The 20,592-nt window shown below is 33.7% G+C and overlaps 3 protein-coding genes across 3 annotated transcripts; 2 read left to right on the forward strand and 1 right to left on the reverse strand.

Annotated features, from left to right (window-relative positions):
• Positions 1 to 578: 578 nt before the first annotated feature.
• On the forward strand, positions 579 to 4,136 carry LOC112096785 (importin subunit alpha-2-like). Its single transcript, XM_024180489.1, has 11 exons — positions 579 to 912; positions 1,050 to 1,146; positions 1,231 to 1,322; positions 1,415 to 1,546; positions 1,668 to 1,853; positions 1,940 to 2,103; positions 2,194 to 2,272; positions 2,504 to 2,632; positions 2,880 to 3,007; positions 3,105 to 3,509; positions 3,632 to 4,136. Exons 1-10 carry the CDS (start codon positions 697 to 699, stop codon positions 3,478 to 3,480), a joined length of 1,599 nt encoding a protein of 532 aa, XP_024036257.1. The 5' UTR covers positions 579 to 696; the 3' UTR covers positions 3,481 to 3,509; positions 3,632 to 4,136.
• Positions 4,137 to 8,034: 3,898 nt separating this feature from the next.
• On the forward strand, positions 8,035 to 9,243 carry LOC18031534 (GATA transcription factor 16). Its single transcript, XM_006419377.2, has 3 exons — positions 8,035 to 8,343; positions 8,446 to 8,589; positions 8,717 to 9,243. Exons 1-3 carry the CDS (start codon positions 8,323 to 8,325, stop codon positions 8,993 to 8,995), a joined length of 444 nt encoding a protein of 147 aa, XP_006419440.1. The 5' UTR covers positions 8,035 to 8,322; the 3' UTR covers positions 8,996 to 9,243.
• A 5,641-nt stretch (positions 9,244 to 14,884) lies between these two features.
• Positions 14,885 to 16,015, reverse strand: LOC18031941 (leucine-rich repeat extensin-like protein 3). The gene has a single exon (XM_006419378.2). The coding sequence runs from the start codon at positions 15,791 to 15,793 to the stop codon at positions 15,206 to 15,208; it is 588 nt and encodes a 195-aa protein (XP_006419441.1). The 5' UTR covers positions 15,794 to 16,015; the 3' UTR covers positions 14,885 to 15,205.
• Positions 16,016 to 20,592: the final 4,577 nt, after the last annotated feature.

A 20,592-nucleotide genomic window follows, 5' to 3' on the forward strand; every position in this document is an offset into this window, starting at 1 on the left:
CCACACACACGTGACACGACACAATACCGACAAGAGTGTAGTTATTTAAACCTATTAAAATATTCATAAATTTTATTTCTTAAAAAATATTGTATTAAAATTTAAAATTTTACTTTATAAACAACATAATATTAGTGACATAATTTGCTTTATATTGTAATTTTTAAGGAAATTTCAATATCAATTTAGAAAATAAATCTTATATTCTAATAACCTACATCCAATTGCAGCCAAAATCTCTGTTATTTTCACATTGTCTAATTAGAGTTATATATTTAGAAGCAACAATTTTCTCCATAGCGATTTCGACTGAAGAAAAAGACAATGTTGTTAAAAATAGGTTGTTCTCCTAAAAAAGAGAAAATAATAAATAAATAAAAGTAAATTGTTTTTACCATTTTAATTTCAAACCAACAAGACTTGCACACGTGTCCAAGCTCCCGGTATCCAATAGTCTTTCAAATTCAAACTCATTCAAAGTCACGACTTCCATTCAAGCCCAACAAACTAAACAACTGTAATTAATTAATTAATTAGTGCTAATAAAAAAATAAAATTATAAATTCCAAATTCTCACTTCTTCAATAAGCACATTCTCATTTTCCCTCTCTTGCTTTTTCTCAGCCTTGACTCTCACTCCAAATCCCTAATTTTCAATTTAATCACAAGTTAGGGTTTTTTTCCAAAGCCAAAACGATGTCGCTGAGGCCGAACGCCAGAGCCGAGGTTCGTCGAAACCGTTACAAGGTTGCCGTCGACGCCGATGAAGGTCGACGACGGAGAGAAGATAACATGGTGGAGATCAGAAAGAATAAGCGCGAAGAAAGCTTGCTCAAGAAGCGACGCGAAGGTCTCCAATCTCAGCAATTTCCTCCTCCTGCTCCTGCATCCAATCTGAATCTCCAAACTAAGGTAATTTTTTTTTTGTAAATTTAGGGTTTTGATTGGTTAAATTCAATTTAAGGCTTTTGATTGGGTTATAAAGTTTCAACTTTTTTTTGCGGATCAAACGACTCCGTCTTTGAATTGGGCTGATAATTGAATTGCAGTTGGAAAGTTTGCCCGCCATGGTTGCTGGGGTTTGGTCAGACGACAGTAGCTTGCAGCTGGAAGCAACTACTCAGTTTCGAAAACTGCTTTCAATCGGTATTTACTTAACATGTTATCGAAGCAAATATGTTGGCCGTTGTTATGTTATTTCTTGTTTAATAAATTTGTGATGATTAACAGAGAGGAGTCCACCAATTGAGGAAGTCATACAATCTGGTGTTGTTCCGCGTTTTGTTGAGTTTCTTATGAGGGAAGACTATCCGCAACTTCAGGTCTGAGTTTGGTTTTATTGTTTTTTTTTTCCATGTCTGGGGTTTTTTAAATTGGTGGTGTGTGTGTATTGATATGTTTGAGGTTTTTGTAGTTTGAGGCTGCCTGGGCTCTTACAAACATTGCTTCTGGAACTTCAGAGAACACTAAGGTGGTGATTGACCATGGTGCTGTTCCAATATTTGTGAAGTTACTTGCTTCTCCAAGTGATGATGTTCGTGAGCAGGTATATATTCATTTTTTTTTTTAAATTCTGGTTTTGGATTTTTAATAGGCTTAGGGTTATGTGGAACCAGAGAACCGAATTGAAGGTTATAGTTTAACTAATGTTCTTTTATATAATGTAGGCTGTTTGGGCATTGGGAAATGTCGCTGGTGACTCTCCTAGATGCCGTGATCTTGTGCTCAGCCAAGGAGCTTTGATTCCATTGCTGGCACAGTTAAATGAGCGTGCTAAGCTTTCAATGCTAAGAAATGCCACATGGACTTTGTCTAATTTCTGCAGGGGGAAGCCCCAGCCACCATTTGACCAGGTTTACTTTTTGGTTCTTTTAATGGATGCATGCAAGTTTTATTCATTGCCGTTCTTATTTTATAAGTTCTGAAATTTGATGTGCAGGTGAGACCAGCTCTTCCAGCACTTGCACAGCTTGTTCATTCAAATGATGAAGAGGTCTTGACTGATGCCTGCTGGGCACTCTCCTATCTTTCTGATGGAACGAATGACAAAATTCAAGCTGTGATTGAGGCAGGTGTTTGTCCACGACTTGTTGAGCTCCTTGGGTGAGTGAAATATTTTAATTTGATAATTTTTATTGGTTTTCTTTCTTCCTATATGTGTGTAAATCTGATAATTTAAAACTTATGTTCCAGTCATCCATCACCCTCAGTGCTCATTCCTGCCCTTCGTACAGTTGGAAATATTGTGACGGGAGATGATTTCCAGACTCAGGTATGAGCTTATCCAGGACTTTATTTTCCTCGATTGTATTTAATGTTTAACGGAAATGCACAATATTCAATTTATTGCTTTTCTATTTATAAATTCCTGCAAAACATGATGTAAGTGAACAATCTTGTTGTACGCTTTTTGATCCATATGCACTGCATATTTTAACTTTTGCCACTATGGATGCTTTTTATGTGAAACATATTTTATGCTCATTTGTTTTCTTCGTTACAGTGTATAATTACCTATGGTGCACTGCCCTACCTTTTGGGCCTGTTGACCCATAGTCATAAAAAGAGCATCAAGAAGGAGGCCTGCTGGACTATTTCAAATATTACAGCTGGGAACAGGGACCAGATTCAGGTAATGATTTAGGTGTTTTTCAAGTATCCAGCAGTTGATTGTGGATTTGTAATGGGTGGCTTGATTGAAGTTACAGAAGTAAGCTTTGAGACCATCTTAAAAGTATTTCAATGGATTTTAATCTGTTTTCATGTGTTTAAACTTTAGTTTCAAGTAAAGTAGGAGTCTAGGACCAGGATGTTAGCACATTAAATTTTACATAGTTTATTCTTAGTGCCTCATAATTTGAACTTTTTATGTGATTCAGGCAGTAATTGATGCTGGCTTAGTTGGTCCCCTTGTCAATCTGCTTCAAAATGCTGAATTTGATATAAAGAAGGAGGCTGCTTGGGCAATTTCAAATGCCACCTCGGGTGGTACTCATGAGCAAATCAAGTATGTTATTTATTCAGTTTTGAACCTCCTTTTTTTCCCCTTTGTCTTCAATTTTTCATTATTGAATTGGCTATAACCCCTTTCCTATGTATGGTAGGTACCTGGTGAGAGAAGGGTGTATAAAACCTTTGTGTGATCTCTTTGTATGCCCTGATCCACGGATTGTCACTGTTTGCTTAGAAGGATTAGAGAACATTTTGAAGGTCGGGGAAGCTGAAAAGAATATGGGTACTGCCACTGCAGATGTTAATCAATATGCCCAGTTGGTTGAGGAGGCTGAGGGGTTAGAAAAGATTGAAAATCTACAAAGTCATGACAACAATGAGATCTATGAGAAGGCAGTAAAAATTCTTGAGACATGCTGGTTGGAAGAGGACGATGAGACAATAGCTGCAGGTGATGGTCCTCAGCCAGGTTTCCCATATGCGGGGAATGAGGTTCAAGTTCCGTCTGGTGGATTCAATTTCAGCTGAAAATCAATTGGCTCGTTTTCTGGTGGGAGGTAAGCTAGATTTATTTTCAAATGTTTGATTTATACTGCAACTTGAGTCATCATTTTACCTTAAGAACTTGGGATGGGTTGTTTAGAAGTAGTGTTTGCTGATATGTTGACGAAAATTGCAGGGATACATAGTTTGTCGGATGGAGCAGAAGTTTGTGTTGGGGTGGGTTTGAATGTTGACGACGTATGTCGGGGTCAAGTTGGGTCGGGTCAGTGCGCCTTTGCATGTCTGGTTACAGGTTTGGTCCAGTGTCTATTGTGGTTGAAAAGGTGCCAACTAAGGTCGGTCTATACTTACAGTGTCCAATAAAGTGAGGCTGGATGGATTAACTACAATATGATGGCATGTGTTTTTGCCTTGGAAATGCTTCAAGAGGAATGCAAGAAGTGTATATCCAGGGACTGATCTGAAGTGGTCGTGGTGGTCGTGGTAGTCGGGGCATTGTCGAGTCTACAATTTGTCCCATGAGTCGTGTGTGTAACCATAGTCTCTCTACGGCTTGGCATATTTGTTTCATTGTGGTGGGTGAATAACTGAAAATGTAGAGTACCAAAAACCTCTTGATTGGGTGTATTACGAGTAATTAGCAGTATCTTTCTTAAATGTGCGAAATCCTCATGTTCTTACTTTCATCTCTACAATCATGTTTTCGCAAGCGCATGTGTGAGCCTGAGCTGAATAATCAGAATTAGGCTCATTTGACTAAAGGGGGAACATGGCTGAATTGAGCTGGAGTTTGCATTAGTGGAGTTTATGGGCTGGACTAAAATGTGAACTGTTCCGCATGTGGGAAGATTTTACTGCCGCAAATCGCCGCTGTTTTAGTAGCAGGCGTGTTTACAATACAACCGGTGTCTTTACATTCTCCTTTGAAAATCTCAAATTCTGAACTGTTGGGAGTCAAAGACCAAAAATTTCTTGGTGTGAGTGATGAATTTTCAATGGAAAATGTGTTTGTGACTGTCAACGGTTCAAGTGTTGTTATTTTCTTTGATTTAGTGATTTCAATTCATAATACTTGTGATAGAATTAGAAAATTGCCGTACTTCAAATTTCAAATGGCGTGCAATTTTTTTTTCTTTTTTTTTTATAGGAATGAAAACAGGCGAGTAATGTTGACATTGGGTAATCTTGTACTCATTATGGAGGTTGGTAAAGGACTCGTAAGTCTTTTGACTGAATAAATAATAGTCGACGAAAAAAGACATGCAAAGACTGAAATGGGGCACGTGCGTTAAATTTATTAATTAACCACTAAACTCAATGCAATTTGGAACTTCCTTTTTTAAAAAAAAAACAGTTGGAAGGTTAGAAAAATTACTAAATTATAGTAACTAGTAGGAACAGCTTGGTACTACTAAGTTTCTGAATAAATCAAGGCATCGGTTTTAACGAGCACATGGAGGGTTTCTCATCTTTTCTAACAGTGTGTTTATTTACAGCATAATTGAAATTCGAAATTAGAATCAGTAACAGTGTTTACTTTCTGAATTGAACCAAATTAAGAGTGGTAATTGGAGTCATTGAGGTGAGGCTCACTTCATATTGGGATTAGGGAATAGTAATTGGAATCATTGAGGCGACTCACCTCATATTGGGATTAGGGAATGGGAGATTAATTTCAAAAGTGGAGTAGGAATGAGTCTCTCATTTCCATAATTATCAATTCTAACCCTCTAAAAAAAAAATGTCTGCATCTAATTTTACATCCAATTAAAATAGAAAAAAAAGAAAAGAAAAAAGGCAGATCATGGAATGTGCCGGCTATACTCAATCCCGACATCATTTGACGCAGAGCCATTCATGTCCCTTTATTTTTTTGGGGCAAAAATTTGTCATAGTCTGATCCTATTAAATACCTCATCTCATCCAGTTATCCTAAATAATATCGAATATAAATAAATAAATTATGACTTTTTTCTTTTAAAGATCATCATAACTCAATATAGAAAAAATCTTGAATAAATACGAAATAGAATTATCAATTAATAGTTTTATTTTGACGACATGCATATTTGAATATAATTTTATGCTAACATTTTAATTGCCTATTTGCTTCCATTACATGTTAATATTAATGCTTCAAAAACTATAAATTTAGACAATAACCAAATTCAACCATGTTTAAATATTTAATAATTAAATAATATAATAATAAACTAAACTAATAGAGTTGGCAATGTGATAGGATGGGATGGGATTTGCCACTCCCAATCCTATCCTGTTTATACAAGTGAGATAAAAAAAAAGTCTCACTCATATCCCTTCGTTTTTTTTTTTAAATATATCTCAATTATGTCCCAAATAAGATATGATCTTGCATGGAAAAATTGACAATCCCTACGTAAATGCTTCATGGGAAAGTGTTGCAATTTCATTTGCTATTTCCCGTCAAGAAAAGGTTTTCTTTGTGCCAATTTTGGTACATCTCCTAATCAACTTTTTCACTAGACAATGATTTAATCTAACACAATAGTGTTCTTATCTTGTTGCATATTACTGCTCGTAAGCCTCTTTTCTTTTTTATTAAATTAATATTTAACAATAACTTGCTAAAATATGCATTTTGTTCAACAAAAGCTCTAAAGTTGAAACTTCAATATTTTTTTTTTAATTTTTCAGTCAGAATAAAAGTAGGTTACCATAAGTAGTGGGTGACAATCGGAAAGAACTTGGTTGGGTTCTTTGGTTATAATCTTGATGGCCAAAGAATGTCAAAACTCAAAAGTAACGTCACAGGTTTTAATGAAAACAAAATCCACGGGAGCTTAACGAGTTTTCGAAGCTTTTCGAACTTTTTCTTCAAAGGCAAATGAGAGACGAGCAAATTAGTGAATTATTATAAAGAAAAAGAAAGCAACAGCACATTAATAATGGCACTATTATTGCAGTCTCGGCAGAGAGGCAGCAGCTTGCCAAAAAAAAGCTCTTTCTTTGTGTGGGTTGCCTTCAATTATCCATTTCCATTAAGTTCCAATTCAACCACAACAATAATAAAAGACTTATTAAATGAACAAACGGAGATGTTTTGTTGTTTCAAAATATAAAACAAATTAAAATTAAAATACGGCAACAAGATTTACTTAAGTGGTCCTCATTTTTTCTTGTCTGGTCTCATGTCCCCTCACATAATATCTGGCATATTATTGTTTTCTTATCTGTTTGCTTCATCTGCATTTTCATGCTTCTCAATTCTCATCTTCTATTAACAACTTGTTATGTGCGCCACAAGTTCACAGAGCCCTATATGGAAAACTCATCCCAGAAATAATGACTGTGACAAGTTTTATTTTTTGGTCTTAAGTTGTGGTGTCTTTTATGCTTTTTGTTTTTGGGTCAATAGATGGTGACACCGGTGACGCTCTGATTATCTATTAGCGCTTGCTAATGAGATTTTGGATCATATATGTAAAACCTCATCTCTTAGGATTTGTGGGCTTTAAGTGAGCTACTTGGATGATCAAACGCCACTCGCCATTTTTCTTGTCTTATCATATGCTTAAACGTCTCTAAATTTGACTTGAATTCTTATTAATTTCCTCTTCAGCTTTTTGGGTAATTCACACAACTATTGAGGATTAGAGTAGCCAAAATTTTATATTAAATTATTGATTGTTGAGAAATTTGTAACTAAATACTATTTTAAATGTTTTTTTTATTGCGTGCGTATACATTCTTAAATTTGTCGAATAACTTTAGTTGTTTTAGAGTTTAGACTACTTTGCTAACACTTTATTTCTTTCTTTCAATTATTTTTCAAGTAATTGAAAGTAAAAGACTTATCATTGGGAGTAAAAATAACTCGGCGCATAATTGATTTAAGAAGTTTTCAGTAAACATTTTATTAGTCAAATAATCATTAAATGACAGAATTTAAGTATCAATAAATTTGGGGGTAATTCAAACTTCATTTGGGTTTCTTCTCAATATTTAAAATGAACTCAACTCTTACAAAACTGAAGTGCTCAAACTCCATCTTCACATAACTAATTTAAAAGAACTCAATTCAGTTTTCAATTGTAAATGTAAGCATCCCTAATAAATTCCTTGTTGATAAAGACTGGTTTATATTTTAAGGTTTCATTAACAAAGTGATAAGTGACAAGCGAGACCTTGTGACATACAAAGAAACTTAAAAGGTAGGGCCAGCATTAGTTAACTAATCAAAGGGTCCAAATTTAAACACACCGGACGCGTACAAGAAAAAGAATGGCAACGCAAACTCATCAACCACACGATTACTACCAAATCTATAAAAATAAACAAGTAAACGAAGGAGCGAAATGGAGGCAAAACTCATCAAAATGGCGCCATTTTTTGTTGAGGTTTCTTTTCGGAGCCATTTCGTTTTGGGTTTTGGCGGGGGCGTGCGTTGGTTGCACATTTTGGCCAAAGGGCGGGTTAGGTTAAAACTTTTTAAACCAACGAGGGCAATCAAGTCATTTCCTTAACCGAAAGCTAGGGTTTCGCATCTCATATATAAATGGGAGTATTTTTCAGATCTCTGCCCTGCGTGCGGTCTCTGGTCTCTGTTGTGTGTCGGTTTTGAATTTCTCTCTCTCTCTCTCTCTCTCTCACTCTCTCACTCTCGGTCTCTCTAAAGCGGCACGAACATTACACACTTCACTTCGTTATCTCTCTCTCTCACATTCATTCATTCTTTCCTTCATTCATATTTAGCCCCGGCCAGCTAATAGCTTCATTCCAAATCATTAGCTAGAGTGATTAGCTTCCCTTTTGATCAAAACCCAGTTCAGTTTTCAATCTCTTTTCACCTGGGTCAGTCTTAGTTTCTTGAAAAATCTTCTAAAAATGATGGATCCGAGTGACAAAGTGAGTGATCGTGCTTTGCTTGTGTTGGATATTAGTTTTCTTTTTGATCCAATCATTCACATCTTAGCTGACCGTGGGTTGTTGTGTTTTCTTTTATCGCAGGGATTTGAATCCGACGAAGTGAACAGCAGCGGCAGCAAGAGGCTTGATGGGGTTTCTTCGGATGAAAATAGTATCAAAAAGACCTGTGCTGATTGTGGGACCACCAAGACCCCACTGTGGCGAGGTGGCCCCGCTGGCCCCAAGGTAATTTCACGCCCGCCCTTGATCATCATCGCGATGATCGATCAAGTGCATATTTGCGGTGGGTAATGTTTCCGGCTGCCGGTATTTTAACATTTAGTGATTTCATTTGAAACGTGTGATCTTGCAGTCACTATGTAATGCATGCGGGATAAGGAGCAGGAAGAAGAGGAGGGCAATATTGGGAATCACTAAAGAGGAGAAAAAATCAAAGAGAGGCAACAGCAATAGCAGCAGTAATAGCTCAAGTAATAAGCTTGGGGATTCATTAAAGCAAAGATTGTACGCATTGGGAAGAGAAGTTTTGATGCAAAGATCAAGCGTGGAGAAGCAAAGAAAGACGCTTGGAGAAGAAGAGCAAGCTGCTGTTTTGTTAATGGCTTTATCTTATGGTTCCGTTTATGCTTAGTTGATTAACCCAAAAAAAATCAAATCAGTAATAATCATAATAATAATAATACTAGGACTTTATGGATGTCCCCTTTGGCCAATTTATCTTGTGATGATGAGTTTTGTTCATGGTTTTTTGGGGACTTTTATTTAATTTTTTAAATTTTTGTAATTTTTCTCTTTTTTATTATTTTTGTTGTCTTTAGGTAATTGTAGTTTTTAACTAACTGTATTTTTGAGGAGTTGAAGAAGCAGTAATTGTAAGAAACGGAGATTGATTTTAATTTTTCATTACATAGTAATTTATTCATCCATGTCACTATCTTCTCATTACATATTAATTTTATCTATTCGGTTTTTGTTTTTGTTTTTGTTTTTTGTTTTTTCAATAAATTTTATATGTGGTGCACATTAGCTGGCCAAAAAGATAGCAAAGAACAAAGGGTATCTCATGAAACTTGATTCTGAAAATGAAAAAAAAAACTTCATAGGCCCAAAATCAAATTAAATGGATGGTTATAGTAATGATATGATAGATGAATGCGAAACATGTTATGTTTAATCTTTACCTTTTGTTGGAATTGACATTAATTGGTATACCTTTTTAAAGTTTATGCACTTTGGATTCTTCGTTTGGTGAATGGTGACCCATAGGAATATGTTCTAAAATAAAAACTGGGGGAAAGATGAAAGGGAAATGGCATGAAAACATTAAAGCAAGAGCTCAAATTGAATTCAATTGCTCCCCCCACCCCCCAAAAGAGAGAATTTAGTGTGGATGTGTGCATTAATGAAGAGGATACAACAATTCTTTTTGGCACACTATCTACTACAAAATTGAAGAATTAAAAGCATATTGTCTATTTTTAGAACATTTTCTTTGTAATTTTCATTGGGCACCATGTTTCTAGTTTTGGGCAGGGCAACCACGAATTGGCCCAAGCCACCATTCCACTAACGGTGTATGCAAAATGAAAGAACCATGCATGATGACATATAAAAGGCACAGGGATGCGCTGACCAAATTTAGCAATTAGTAAGTTGAATCACCTGAACAATTTTCCTTTTCATTTTTTTATTACATATAATTTCTCCCACAAGGCGTCTTTATATACCAAAATTTAGTTTATTACTTCTATGGAGTATTGATGTGACAGCCAACCCGATTATGCAAGTCTTATAGTCATACGCAATAATCTTCACAACATTCTAAGTGCTCATTATAATAGTACACAAATATTGGAGCTGGCTTGTGATACCAAATGCAAAACTTGGTAAATACATTGACAAGCTTGTACTTAAATAAACCAAAATTTTGCAACGGACGGTTGTAATGTAAAACTCTTGTTAGGTAGTGAGTGATACCCTCGTGCATATGCTATGAAATAGGCATCAGGTAGTTTCAAAAAAGACTATGACTATGTTGGACCAGATTTGTGGTGGAGTACGAATATCTTCTCAGCCACACACGTAAAGTGATAAATAGTAAAAAATTATTTATAGCTTTGATCATATGGTTATGAAGGGGTGCTTTAGAGCAACTCCAATATAGTCAAACCCAATAAATAATAATAATAATAATAATAATAATGGCTTATTATTAATTAATTACTTGAGATGCTTAAATACGACTAAATTTCCATTCGATAGTGTAGTCAAAACTTTTGTTTGAACAAATAAAAGACACTAAATATTGGCGAGCATGTGTTCAAATGATATGTAGCGGTCATTTTCATATGGCACCACATTTCTACGTTTGGGAGCAGGCCAAATCCAATAGCTGCCGTCATGGAGGGTGCATACAAATAAATTGAAAGAAAAATGCATGATATAACAAATAATAACCAGTAAATTGACTCAGTGGTCAAGCACTACTTGAAACCAAATTGAACTCATTAATTACTTCACATGTTTTCAAGTACATCGGATCCGTTCTGGGTTTTAGATAAATAGTTGAACCAGTGCATTGTATTAATTGCTGAAATGCAAAATAACATTCTTCTTCTTCTTCTTGGGTTAGGATCTTCTAGGCCCAACATTGTGAAGCGAACACGGCCGTGGGGCTTATAGAAGCCTGAAGATCCAGATTGGGCCCTGTAGTGTCTCGAAATTAGCAGCAATGAAGATGGGTCTGACCCAACATCATAATGCCCATAAGTACCCCCGATCATAAATGAATGTGGTGGGTAGTTATTGGGAATTTATGAAGAAATGGACCACTCACCGGTAACAACCAAAGTTTTCGGAGTTTTCAAACTCCGTTAAGAAATTTAGTAGCAATGACACACATTATATTACATCATAATTAAATTCATTGAACAACCTCTAAATTTACCTTACAAAGCAATTATTAAAAAAGAAATTTTAATTTAGTATATAAAGTGCCAGAAATTATCGAATGAGTGTGAAAATAAAATCCATAATGATGTGTAAACGGCGTTAAAATTAAGAATATTCAGGGTGTGTTTGAGATTGAGATTGGATAAAAATTACAGCAGTTAAATATTTAATAAACACTAAATGCTTTAACTTAAAAATTATATTGATATGATTTTTCATTTATATGATAAAAAAATTATTATATCTTTAATAATTTCATCAAAATTATTATTTAAAATTTATATTTACTATATATTACTAATTTTTATTTCATAATTATAATTTTTTTCCACAATAATTAAAATTATAATACTTCAATCTCAAACACAAAAAAAAAAAAAAGTCATACAGCAACTATAGCTCATAATGACGTGGCGACGTGGCAACGTGGCAAGCTAAGTCATTACTTTATGAAGTCGAACTTTCAGCTCGTGGTCAGCATTGCAACCCGTAACGTGAACTTATGCTGGCAGCCGGCCACATAATCAAAATCATGCATGAATAATTTTGTGGCTCACAATTTGCATGGGAATTCGTGCAAATTATGAACTATTTAAGCTTAACCAATTTAATTTAGAGAATATTAATAATTGAATTAAACTAACCATAATTCTATATATTTTCTTTCGCACTTTTGGTTCTTATTCACATATTTTAATTTTATGAAAAAAAAAACTACAACAATATCTCTAGAGAATAATTTGTGCCCCCACCACCCACACAATTACGTGGAGTCCAGCTAATAATTTTGTCCCCATGACATCTCACCTTAAAAATTAATTAAAACAAATAAAAAGGAATTCAAATAATTGCCCCTACACTATCTCCAGGCTGCTTGTGTAAACCAAGATAAATAAATAAAAATTCTTCTTTCAATTTTTAGTTTTTTATTTTCACAATTGAAATGTGCCAGCAATTTGGCAAATCTTGAGAAACAATTACGTAGCTTCGATTTTGGGCACATGGTATGGTAGTTGCCTTGCATAGTTGGAGTTTAGTGCCCAAATTCTTTTGATCTCGAAGCTCATTCATATGATCAAAGATCGACACATTCAATTTTAGGAGGAAAAATTGGACCCATTTGCATAAGAAAGACAATACACTTTTCTTTTTATTCTTCCCATTGAATTATGGAGAAAGTTTGCCTTTTTGGTTTTGCCACCATTGAGTTATTATTAATTTGAAGGGAAAAAAAAAAACACTTAGACCGCATAATGACAGATAATTGGACATAATGTTATCTAGTATTAATATATTGTTGAAAAAAATTATAATTATGAAATAATAATTAATAGTATATGGTAAACATAATTCTTAAATAATAATTTTAATAAAAATAATAAAAGTATTTTTTATTTTTCATCATACAAGTAGTGAATCAAATTTTCCCAACTTCTAAGCCACAATAACATAAAAATTACTAAAAATTTTAGTATTAGAATTTAAAATTTATAACTGCTTAATCTCAATACTAAATAAAATTTTAATTACTTTAATAATATATAAATGTACCATTAACTAATTAAGACTAATGCATATACTCCAAATTTAAGACCTTGGGTGTGTGGATCTTTTATTGCACTTTTTACAAAATCAAAATTTTTATAAACATAAATCTCACAAATGATAATTTGTTGATACGATTAATATCTTTTTGTCCTTTTTTTTTGTCTTTTATCCTGTTTTAATTTTTTAGATCTAGTGAAAAACTTAATCTGAACGTCAATGGAAAACTCATTATTAATCATTGAAAAAAAAAAGGGGCAAAAAGCTTATCCAGACAAACTAAAAGTTTGAAAATTTTCTTTTTCCCCTGACAATAGTAGATAATATATTTGGTCTAATAAATACTAACAAACATGTAATTGATATTTAATTTTTAAAATTTTAAAAGGGTAAAAGTTTGTTTAGTCCTTATATTATGATGTTAGTGTTCATGTAATCCCTATATTTTTTAAAACACCTCAAACGTCTCTACTGCTAAATATTGACACTCATGCCATTATTTTTTATTCTTTTTAACTTGTTTTTACAATATTACACTCTTACAATAATGTTTCTTTTTTGGATATTAATAAAAAATTAGATTATCAAAAATAAAATTGTATATATTAATTTTTGTAGAAACTCACGTATGTCTAAAAAATTAATATTGTAAAAAATTACATTATCAATTTTTTTAGAAAAATTAATATTTTAACTCAAAAGAGTGTTCCACAAAAATTAATATATATATATATATATATTGGTGTTAAACTGGTAATTTATTTTTTTTCTTTTTAATAATGTCTAAAAAAATTATTATAATAGAGTAATATTGTAAAAATAAGTTAAAATGATCAAAAGATAATGACAAGAGTGTCAATAATTTAATGGTAATAAATAGTGATGATTTAAGGTATTTTAAAAAATATAAAGTCTAAACGAACATAAATTTTAAAATATAAGAGCTAAACGAATTTTTATATATTTTAAAAATTAAATTACATGGACGTATTGGGTTTTGGGCTTCGCTTGAATTTTGGCTTTGTATTATATATAATAATAAATTCATCTCTTGCTTAAGTTTCCAGGAACAGGGAGTAGGATTCTGGTGGTCAACGATTCATTAGAAAAGATATGTTACTGGCCAGTCAGAATCCTGTGTCAGTCCACGAAAGCAGACCTTCCACTCTTCCAGAGCTCTAAGTCTTCTGATTGGTGCGTGCAGCGTGCTTACCTTAGCCTAAAGCTCCTTACTCTACCTGATTATACCCAGCAGCCCACATGTCGCCACGTCATCACATCATGATGAGGTTAGCGGTAGTCGCCTTACCTCTGTTCAAGAAGGATGCTTTCAGCCCTTATCAAGTTTTCAAAGCTTATAGCGTCCAATAATGACAGGGTGTGCTTTTATTAATGTGTGCCAAATAAAATTCGTTGTATTATCCATCTAACCAAAGTGGAAAATATGGATACATGTGATTATAATTAAAAAAAGTATATGAATTATGCATTCAAATATCTTGTGTGCACTGGACGCATGTGAAATAAAAGTTGACTAGTAAATGAATATCTCCTATAAGAATATCCATTGAATAATTTCGATTACTATATAATGAATAAGTACAAATGTATCTTAATCTTGTAATACTATGAAAATAATATTAAATTATAAATTAATCAACGTCACCTAATAATAATACCGTTAACCAGAATGTGAGCAAAATAATTCACTAAATATTTTCATTCCAAAAAAAAAATAGCTCATTAAGTATATAGTAATAATTTAATAATAAAGAAAAGTTAGTGAACAAGAGGAGGTGGGCGGTCCATGAAGCAAATGGGCAAATCAAATAATTGAAGCTAAGCAATTACTGCAATCTATCCACCGACAATCATGGCATTTACCAAAGCTATGGCGCCTATCTGTGTAATATGCATGTGTATATAAATATATATAATAAATAGCTAGACATTAAAAAAAAAAAAAATTATTCGAGCGTAATCATTGGCATAAACGACGCTAATTTCTTTTATTAATTAAAAATTGATAATTAACACTAACAATTAATAATGGAACAAAATTACATACAAATCTGTCAACACAAATTTTACAGATCATTCACGACATCTACAGTGTAAGTAAAGAGATAAAGAAGACAGGGGAAAAGAGAAAGAGAAAGAGAAAGATAGTGCCTTTGACCTTCGAAGAAAGCTGCCTAAAAGCAAAAAAGAAAGTGCTATTGAAGTTGTTCTCGATCACTTCCTCTCACAACACCCCGGATCTGCAAATCTGCTGCCACATTATTACCTTTTTTTTTCACTTAATTGATCTTTCTTTCTTTTTTTTTTTTTTCAGTTCGCATGATCACCACATAAGCAACAAAACAAGAGCAAAGCCAAGAGTGCAACGATGTAATGTTTGTAAAGAAACTGAAGTTGGTGATGATGACGACTTAGAAGGAGGAGGGGGACTGTAATAATAGTATGGGAAGTAGGGCACAATAGGGTTTGGTGGAGGGGGTGTAGGGTAATTTCCCCTATTGGGCGGTGGAAAATACAGCCCACCAATGCCGCCGTTTCCATTGCCGTTGCCGTTGGACGGCGGTGGTGGTGATGAGTAGGAGGAAGAAGGGCTTGAAGGTGGGGGTGGTGAGTAATAATATGACCCACCACTACCACCACCGGAGCTGGAGGGTGGTGATGGTGGTGGTGGGCAGTTTGGGGAGGAGGAAGCCGGTGGCGGCGACGGTGGTGGTGGTGATGGTGATGGCGGCGGGGGTGACGGGTCTGGCTGACATGGGTTGTCACATGATGAACACATTGTGCATTCGATCTGGTACTTTGCTGTTGTTGTTGTTGTTGTTGTTGTCACACTAGCGCCTAAGGCCAAGTGTTCTTGTAGTAAAAAGAAAATATAAAAGAAAGAGAAGCTGAGTATGCGTGAACTTTTCATTGTTTGTGAAAATTGAAATGTAGAGGAAGAAGAAGGAGGGATTTTTGACGGAATTTTTTTCTTAGGAGGAGATAAAAGAGAGAGGCCGATAAGAAATGGATGAGAGAAAGAGAGAGAAAGAGAAATGAGCAGATATAGTAGTGATAGTGACGATAAAGAGGCGCTGGCCTGTGGTTGTGTGGGTGTGGGTTTCGTTATGATTGGTTGATGCTACATTATACTACTTAAATATTAATACAAGCTCAAATGACTATACACTGTACACGGCATCCTTTATGCAAGAAAAAGGGTATTTTAAAAACGAGGGTTTAAAAGGAGGAGCCTTCAATTTCTAAAAGATGACACCGACACGTTTACTACTTTACTTTAACTGAGGGCAGCAACTTCGAAAAGAGCCGCGTAATTAAGGGTTGGTTTAAGTTAATCAAGTGGAATTAGGGTTAATTTTGTGAAGTTTTTAAGGAAAGATACTGCCGGCCGCCTAAACTATTGGCTGGTTGGTGAAAGTTGGGAGTCCCTTCAAAACTCATTTATTTCAGGTAACTAATTATAGATGAGGTAAAATCTAATTTTTTAATATTTACAAAAAATTATGAACACATCATGATCATGGTTTTATTGTTTGATTGTATGTATATATTTAGACTCTCTATAAAGGAGAGAGACAAAATTTAGATAAGTTAGATCAGCTTCACAATAAAATTTTGATAATGACTATACGATTATAAAAATAAATATTAAGTCTACATTTGTTCTAATAATTATTATCAATAATCTATTAAAGAGTTAACACAATTTAACCACTGCTTTATAAGTAACATAACATGGTAGATTGTAAATTACAATTTGTGTGTAATTTACACCACGGTCATGATTGTGGGGCTTGACTTGTAGACGTGTTCTCACAAGTGATTAGTTTCATCCTTGTTGTGGCGAAAACAGGAGGTAGACGTCAAGAAGACGCAAGCTAACACGTGGGCTTGGCTGGCCCTAATACGCAACAAAATTCTCTACTCTCTGGCTTGCTATGTCATCAAAATTAGCCCTTAGCAGCCATAATGTATGGATTTTTGTGTTGCAGCTTTCAATTCAAACGTTTCTACGTTTTATTTCCATTACCATTCATACTTAAAGCTTTTGACATGTGGGCTTTCAATTCTCTGAAGTCAGGTTTGGTATTTGTTACCGTTATCAATTAGCTACGCTCCATTTTTATAAATTTGAGTGTGGTTAAGACTTAAGACCCTGTTTTAGATTGAGATTGGACAGTTAATGTAACACTAAAATATTTAATAAATATTAATTGTTATATCTTAAAAGTTAAATTAATTTGATTTTATACTTGTATGATGAAATATATGATATTTTTACTAATTTTATGAAAATTATTATTTAAAATTATATTTACTATATATTATTAATTTTTATTTCATAATTTTATTTTGTTAATACAACTGAAGTTGCAACACCTCAATACCAAATGAGGCTTAATTAGTAAGTAAAACAAAAAAGTTTCTCTTAGTAGTTGCAGCCATAATTCACCTCATTTTAATTATGCTCACCCTTCGCATATAAGAAAGCTGGCAGCACAGTCAAATTCTCTCTTTTTTCAATTCCTTAATAGTTAAATGCCTACAAAACTGTTTGCACTCTAGAATTAAGACCCTTTCCGAATTTGAGTCTTTCTTAATTACTTTTAAGTTTTTTTTTCGAATAATAGTGAAAAATTAAAAATTCTCACCGTAATTACAATAAAAAATAATTTCGAGTATTTCGACGATATTAAGTTTTAGGTGAAATAGCATTATTCTTTCTTAATTAGTTTATAGAACTGGTTGTGAAAGCGCAAACTAAATGCTACCATCACCAATATGGGGCACTGAGGTGAAAAATTTAAGGCTCATCTAATTTTGCCCACATGCAACACAGCTAGCTAGCTTCATAAAATAAAACCAATTCAATTGACCTGTCGGTATTTATCTCGTGGAACAAATGATCCCAATAAGGATAAGTAACCATACCATCATATCCTGATCAAAATTTAGATGATACACTGAAAGGATATTTAAATTATATCATTATTCAATGTTGCAAGTTTCAATGGCAATGGCCGTCCAGACTCCAGAGGACAAAGGAACTTTACAGGCTGGTTCGGTGGTGATAGTCTTTTTGTACTAAGTCACTAGCTATGAACCTTTGCCTGCGGGTTCCACAATTGTGACGATGATGGCTCTTCACAAAATTGCCAAATTGCTAATTAAATGCCATGTGGCGTCTAAATTTGGCATCTACAGATGCTGCTCCTTTTCTTCTCAATTATCATAGATTTGATTGATTGATAAACCGAAAGTCAGTTAATTATTTAACTTGCTTCGTGTTAGTTAAGTCCCCAATTGTGCTTCTCTTCAGAAATATATGCTCTTCATAAAACTGCACGAGGAAAATTAACGGTATCTGACCCACATTTTTGCTAATTAAGTTATATGCTTAAGAAGTTCTTACTTAGTACAAATATCAATATGTTATAGAATATGGATTTGAACTTAGTTATCACCGCTTAGCTTTATTAAAATGTTATTAATTAAAGTTAGACGGAATTAATCTACTCCAAATCTATATTTTAGAAGGTGTGAACGATGATATATAAATCCATGAGATTAGATTTTAGAATCTTCAAATTTGTTATTTTTTTTTCTTTTCTTTTCCACCTCTTGAGGGAGGAATAAGGATGTCCGAATAAAGTTCGTAATTGTCAATTTTACGGTATAATTTAGTTAACAAATGCTTTGAAAAAGTCTGTTTGAGGACTCCTGATGCCAAGATATTCAAAATCAATAAAGGCAAAATTATGTGTATAAATAACCTCAAAACCCAAACTAGAAGTATAAAGAATCTTGAACTTTACTCAAATCTTTTTTCTTCCTTTTACTTTCTGTTTGTCTGAAGCAACTTCTTCACAATCTATTTTATAATATAACCTTTTTCAAGTTCATTATAGGCTTGATTGCCTCGTTTACTGGAGCCTCAAGTGTAAACAGGGTGAAATTTTAACTACCTTTCTTCTTTTCCATTTTCCTTTTTCTCTAGACCCCAAAAACGAAATCCGCAATTGGATCTGTTCACAAGTTGGACGGCACAAGAAGAAAATCACCATCTATTCTAAATTTTGAATTCACGATTTTATTTTTATTTTTTAATGAGTGTAGTCCAGTACTGTAAAAGTGCACTTGTTATTTATCGTCGATTTAGCACCACATTAATAAATTAGAGATTACAAGTTCACAACTTTATCTCAGAAATCCTCATTGGAATCAGGTGATGATTCTGAAGATCCTTCAATCGAGATAAATAAGAATTTTATGATATCTGAAAATTAGTTATAGTAGTGTTCGGTTATGTTCCTTTTTATGTAATTAAAAGTTGATAACAAACTTCACCCAAACAAATCTACTAGCTTTGATTCCGGAAAGTAATCAAGATAGATCTTGAACTAATAAGAAATAGATTCTAAATGCTTACTCATGAAGCTTTAAAAAAGGAAAAAAAAAGTGTCCTCGAATATGATAGTTCTTATGGTACGATAACTTAGAATTTTACCCAAATATTTAATACAAAGGATGATGATTCAGTGTTGAGCTGGGTTTTTGCTAAGCACTGAATCAATAATTATTAGGTAAGAGAAATAAAATAAAAAAATTTAAAATAAATCTTGATCATTGATTCAGTGCTCAGTTAAAAAAAAAAAAACTCAATACTGAATTTTAATCCTAATACAAAATACATGAAGTGATAATTTTAGAGGAAAAAAAAATTCACTCACATGACTTTCCTAAAAGGTTAGTTAGAAAAACTTCCAAATTAATTATGTTCACTAGCAAAGAAAATGGCCGACCACTAAACATGTATAGGATTGAGAAACAAGATTGAAAAGCATTGAATGAACCATTAATAATTGAAATAAAGTAGCCATCAAGTAACAAATAAGGGGAAAATTAAAGGTTATTTGTAATTGTAATTAGTTGATTAGGAGATGTGATGGTTGGTGCGTCACCAACTATTTTGCCCACTTAAATGAAATATAATTACCAAAAGAGGCTCATGGTCATGGAGCTTGGACCTTTCTGCGAGTTCGGTTCATGGATTGTGACACGTGGTGCACAATTAGCACCACGTTGGCACCACGACAATACCAATAATGCAAACCGATAGTAATAAAGCTACGAAACGAGACAAGGCCTTGTTTGTTAAGATGTAAGCACTTGCTATTTTCTAGGGCCCCTTCGATGACTCTGTGAATAGAATTTCCTTGTGCACGTACTTTATTCTCATCCCACATGCCACGAATAGATCGGGACTTTATGTGAATTATGTTTTTCCTTCAACTTTAATCTGATTTTTTTTTTTATGCTTTTTAACTTTAATTAAATTCTACTGCTAAGAACATGCTGGCTTAGTTCTTTGGACATTAAAAGTACTGCTTCTGGTGGCAGCTTATAAGATTGTTGGAATAATTGGATTTGAATAAAATGAAATGCACATAGCTAGCTTTCACATGGACGAAGCACAAAATATTCAGGAAAAAAGTTGACGTTGCCGACAATTAAAATCATAACTCCGATCTGAAAGGTATTGGTATTAAGTGCTTGTTAATAATTTAGAGGTCGCAACTGGTGCAATATCTCTGTTTGCGGAGGTTTTATGCGGATTTGACACACTCACATCAAATCAAATACGATTAATTGTTACTACTATGAACTAACCTTAACCCTTAAGAGGTAAGGTATTAATTAGCATGAATC

Source organism: Citrus clementina, unplaced genomic scaffold (genome assembly GCF_000493195.1).
Source record: "Citrus clementina cultivar Clemenules unplaced genomic scaffold, Citrus_clementina_v1.0 scaffold_9, whole genome shotgun sequence".
Taxonomy (NCBI): domain Eukaryota; kingdom Viridiplantae; phylum Streptophyta; class Magnoliopsida; order Sapindales; family Rutaceae; genus Citrus; species Citrus x clementina.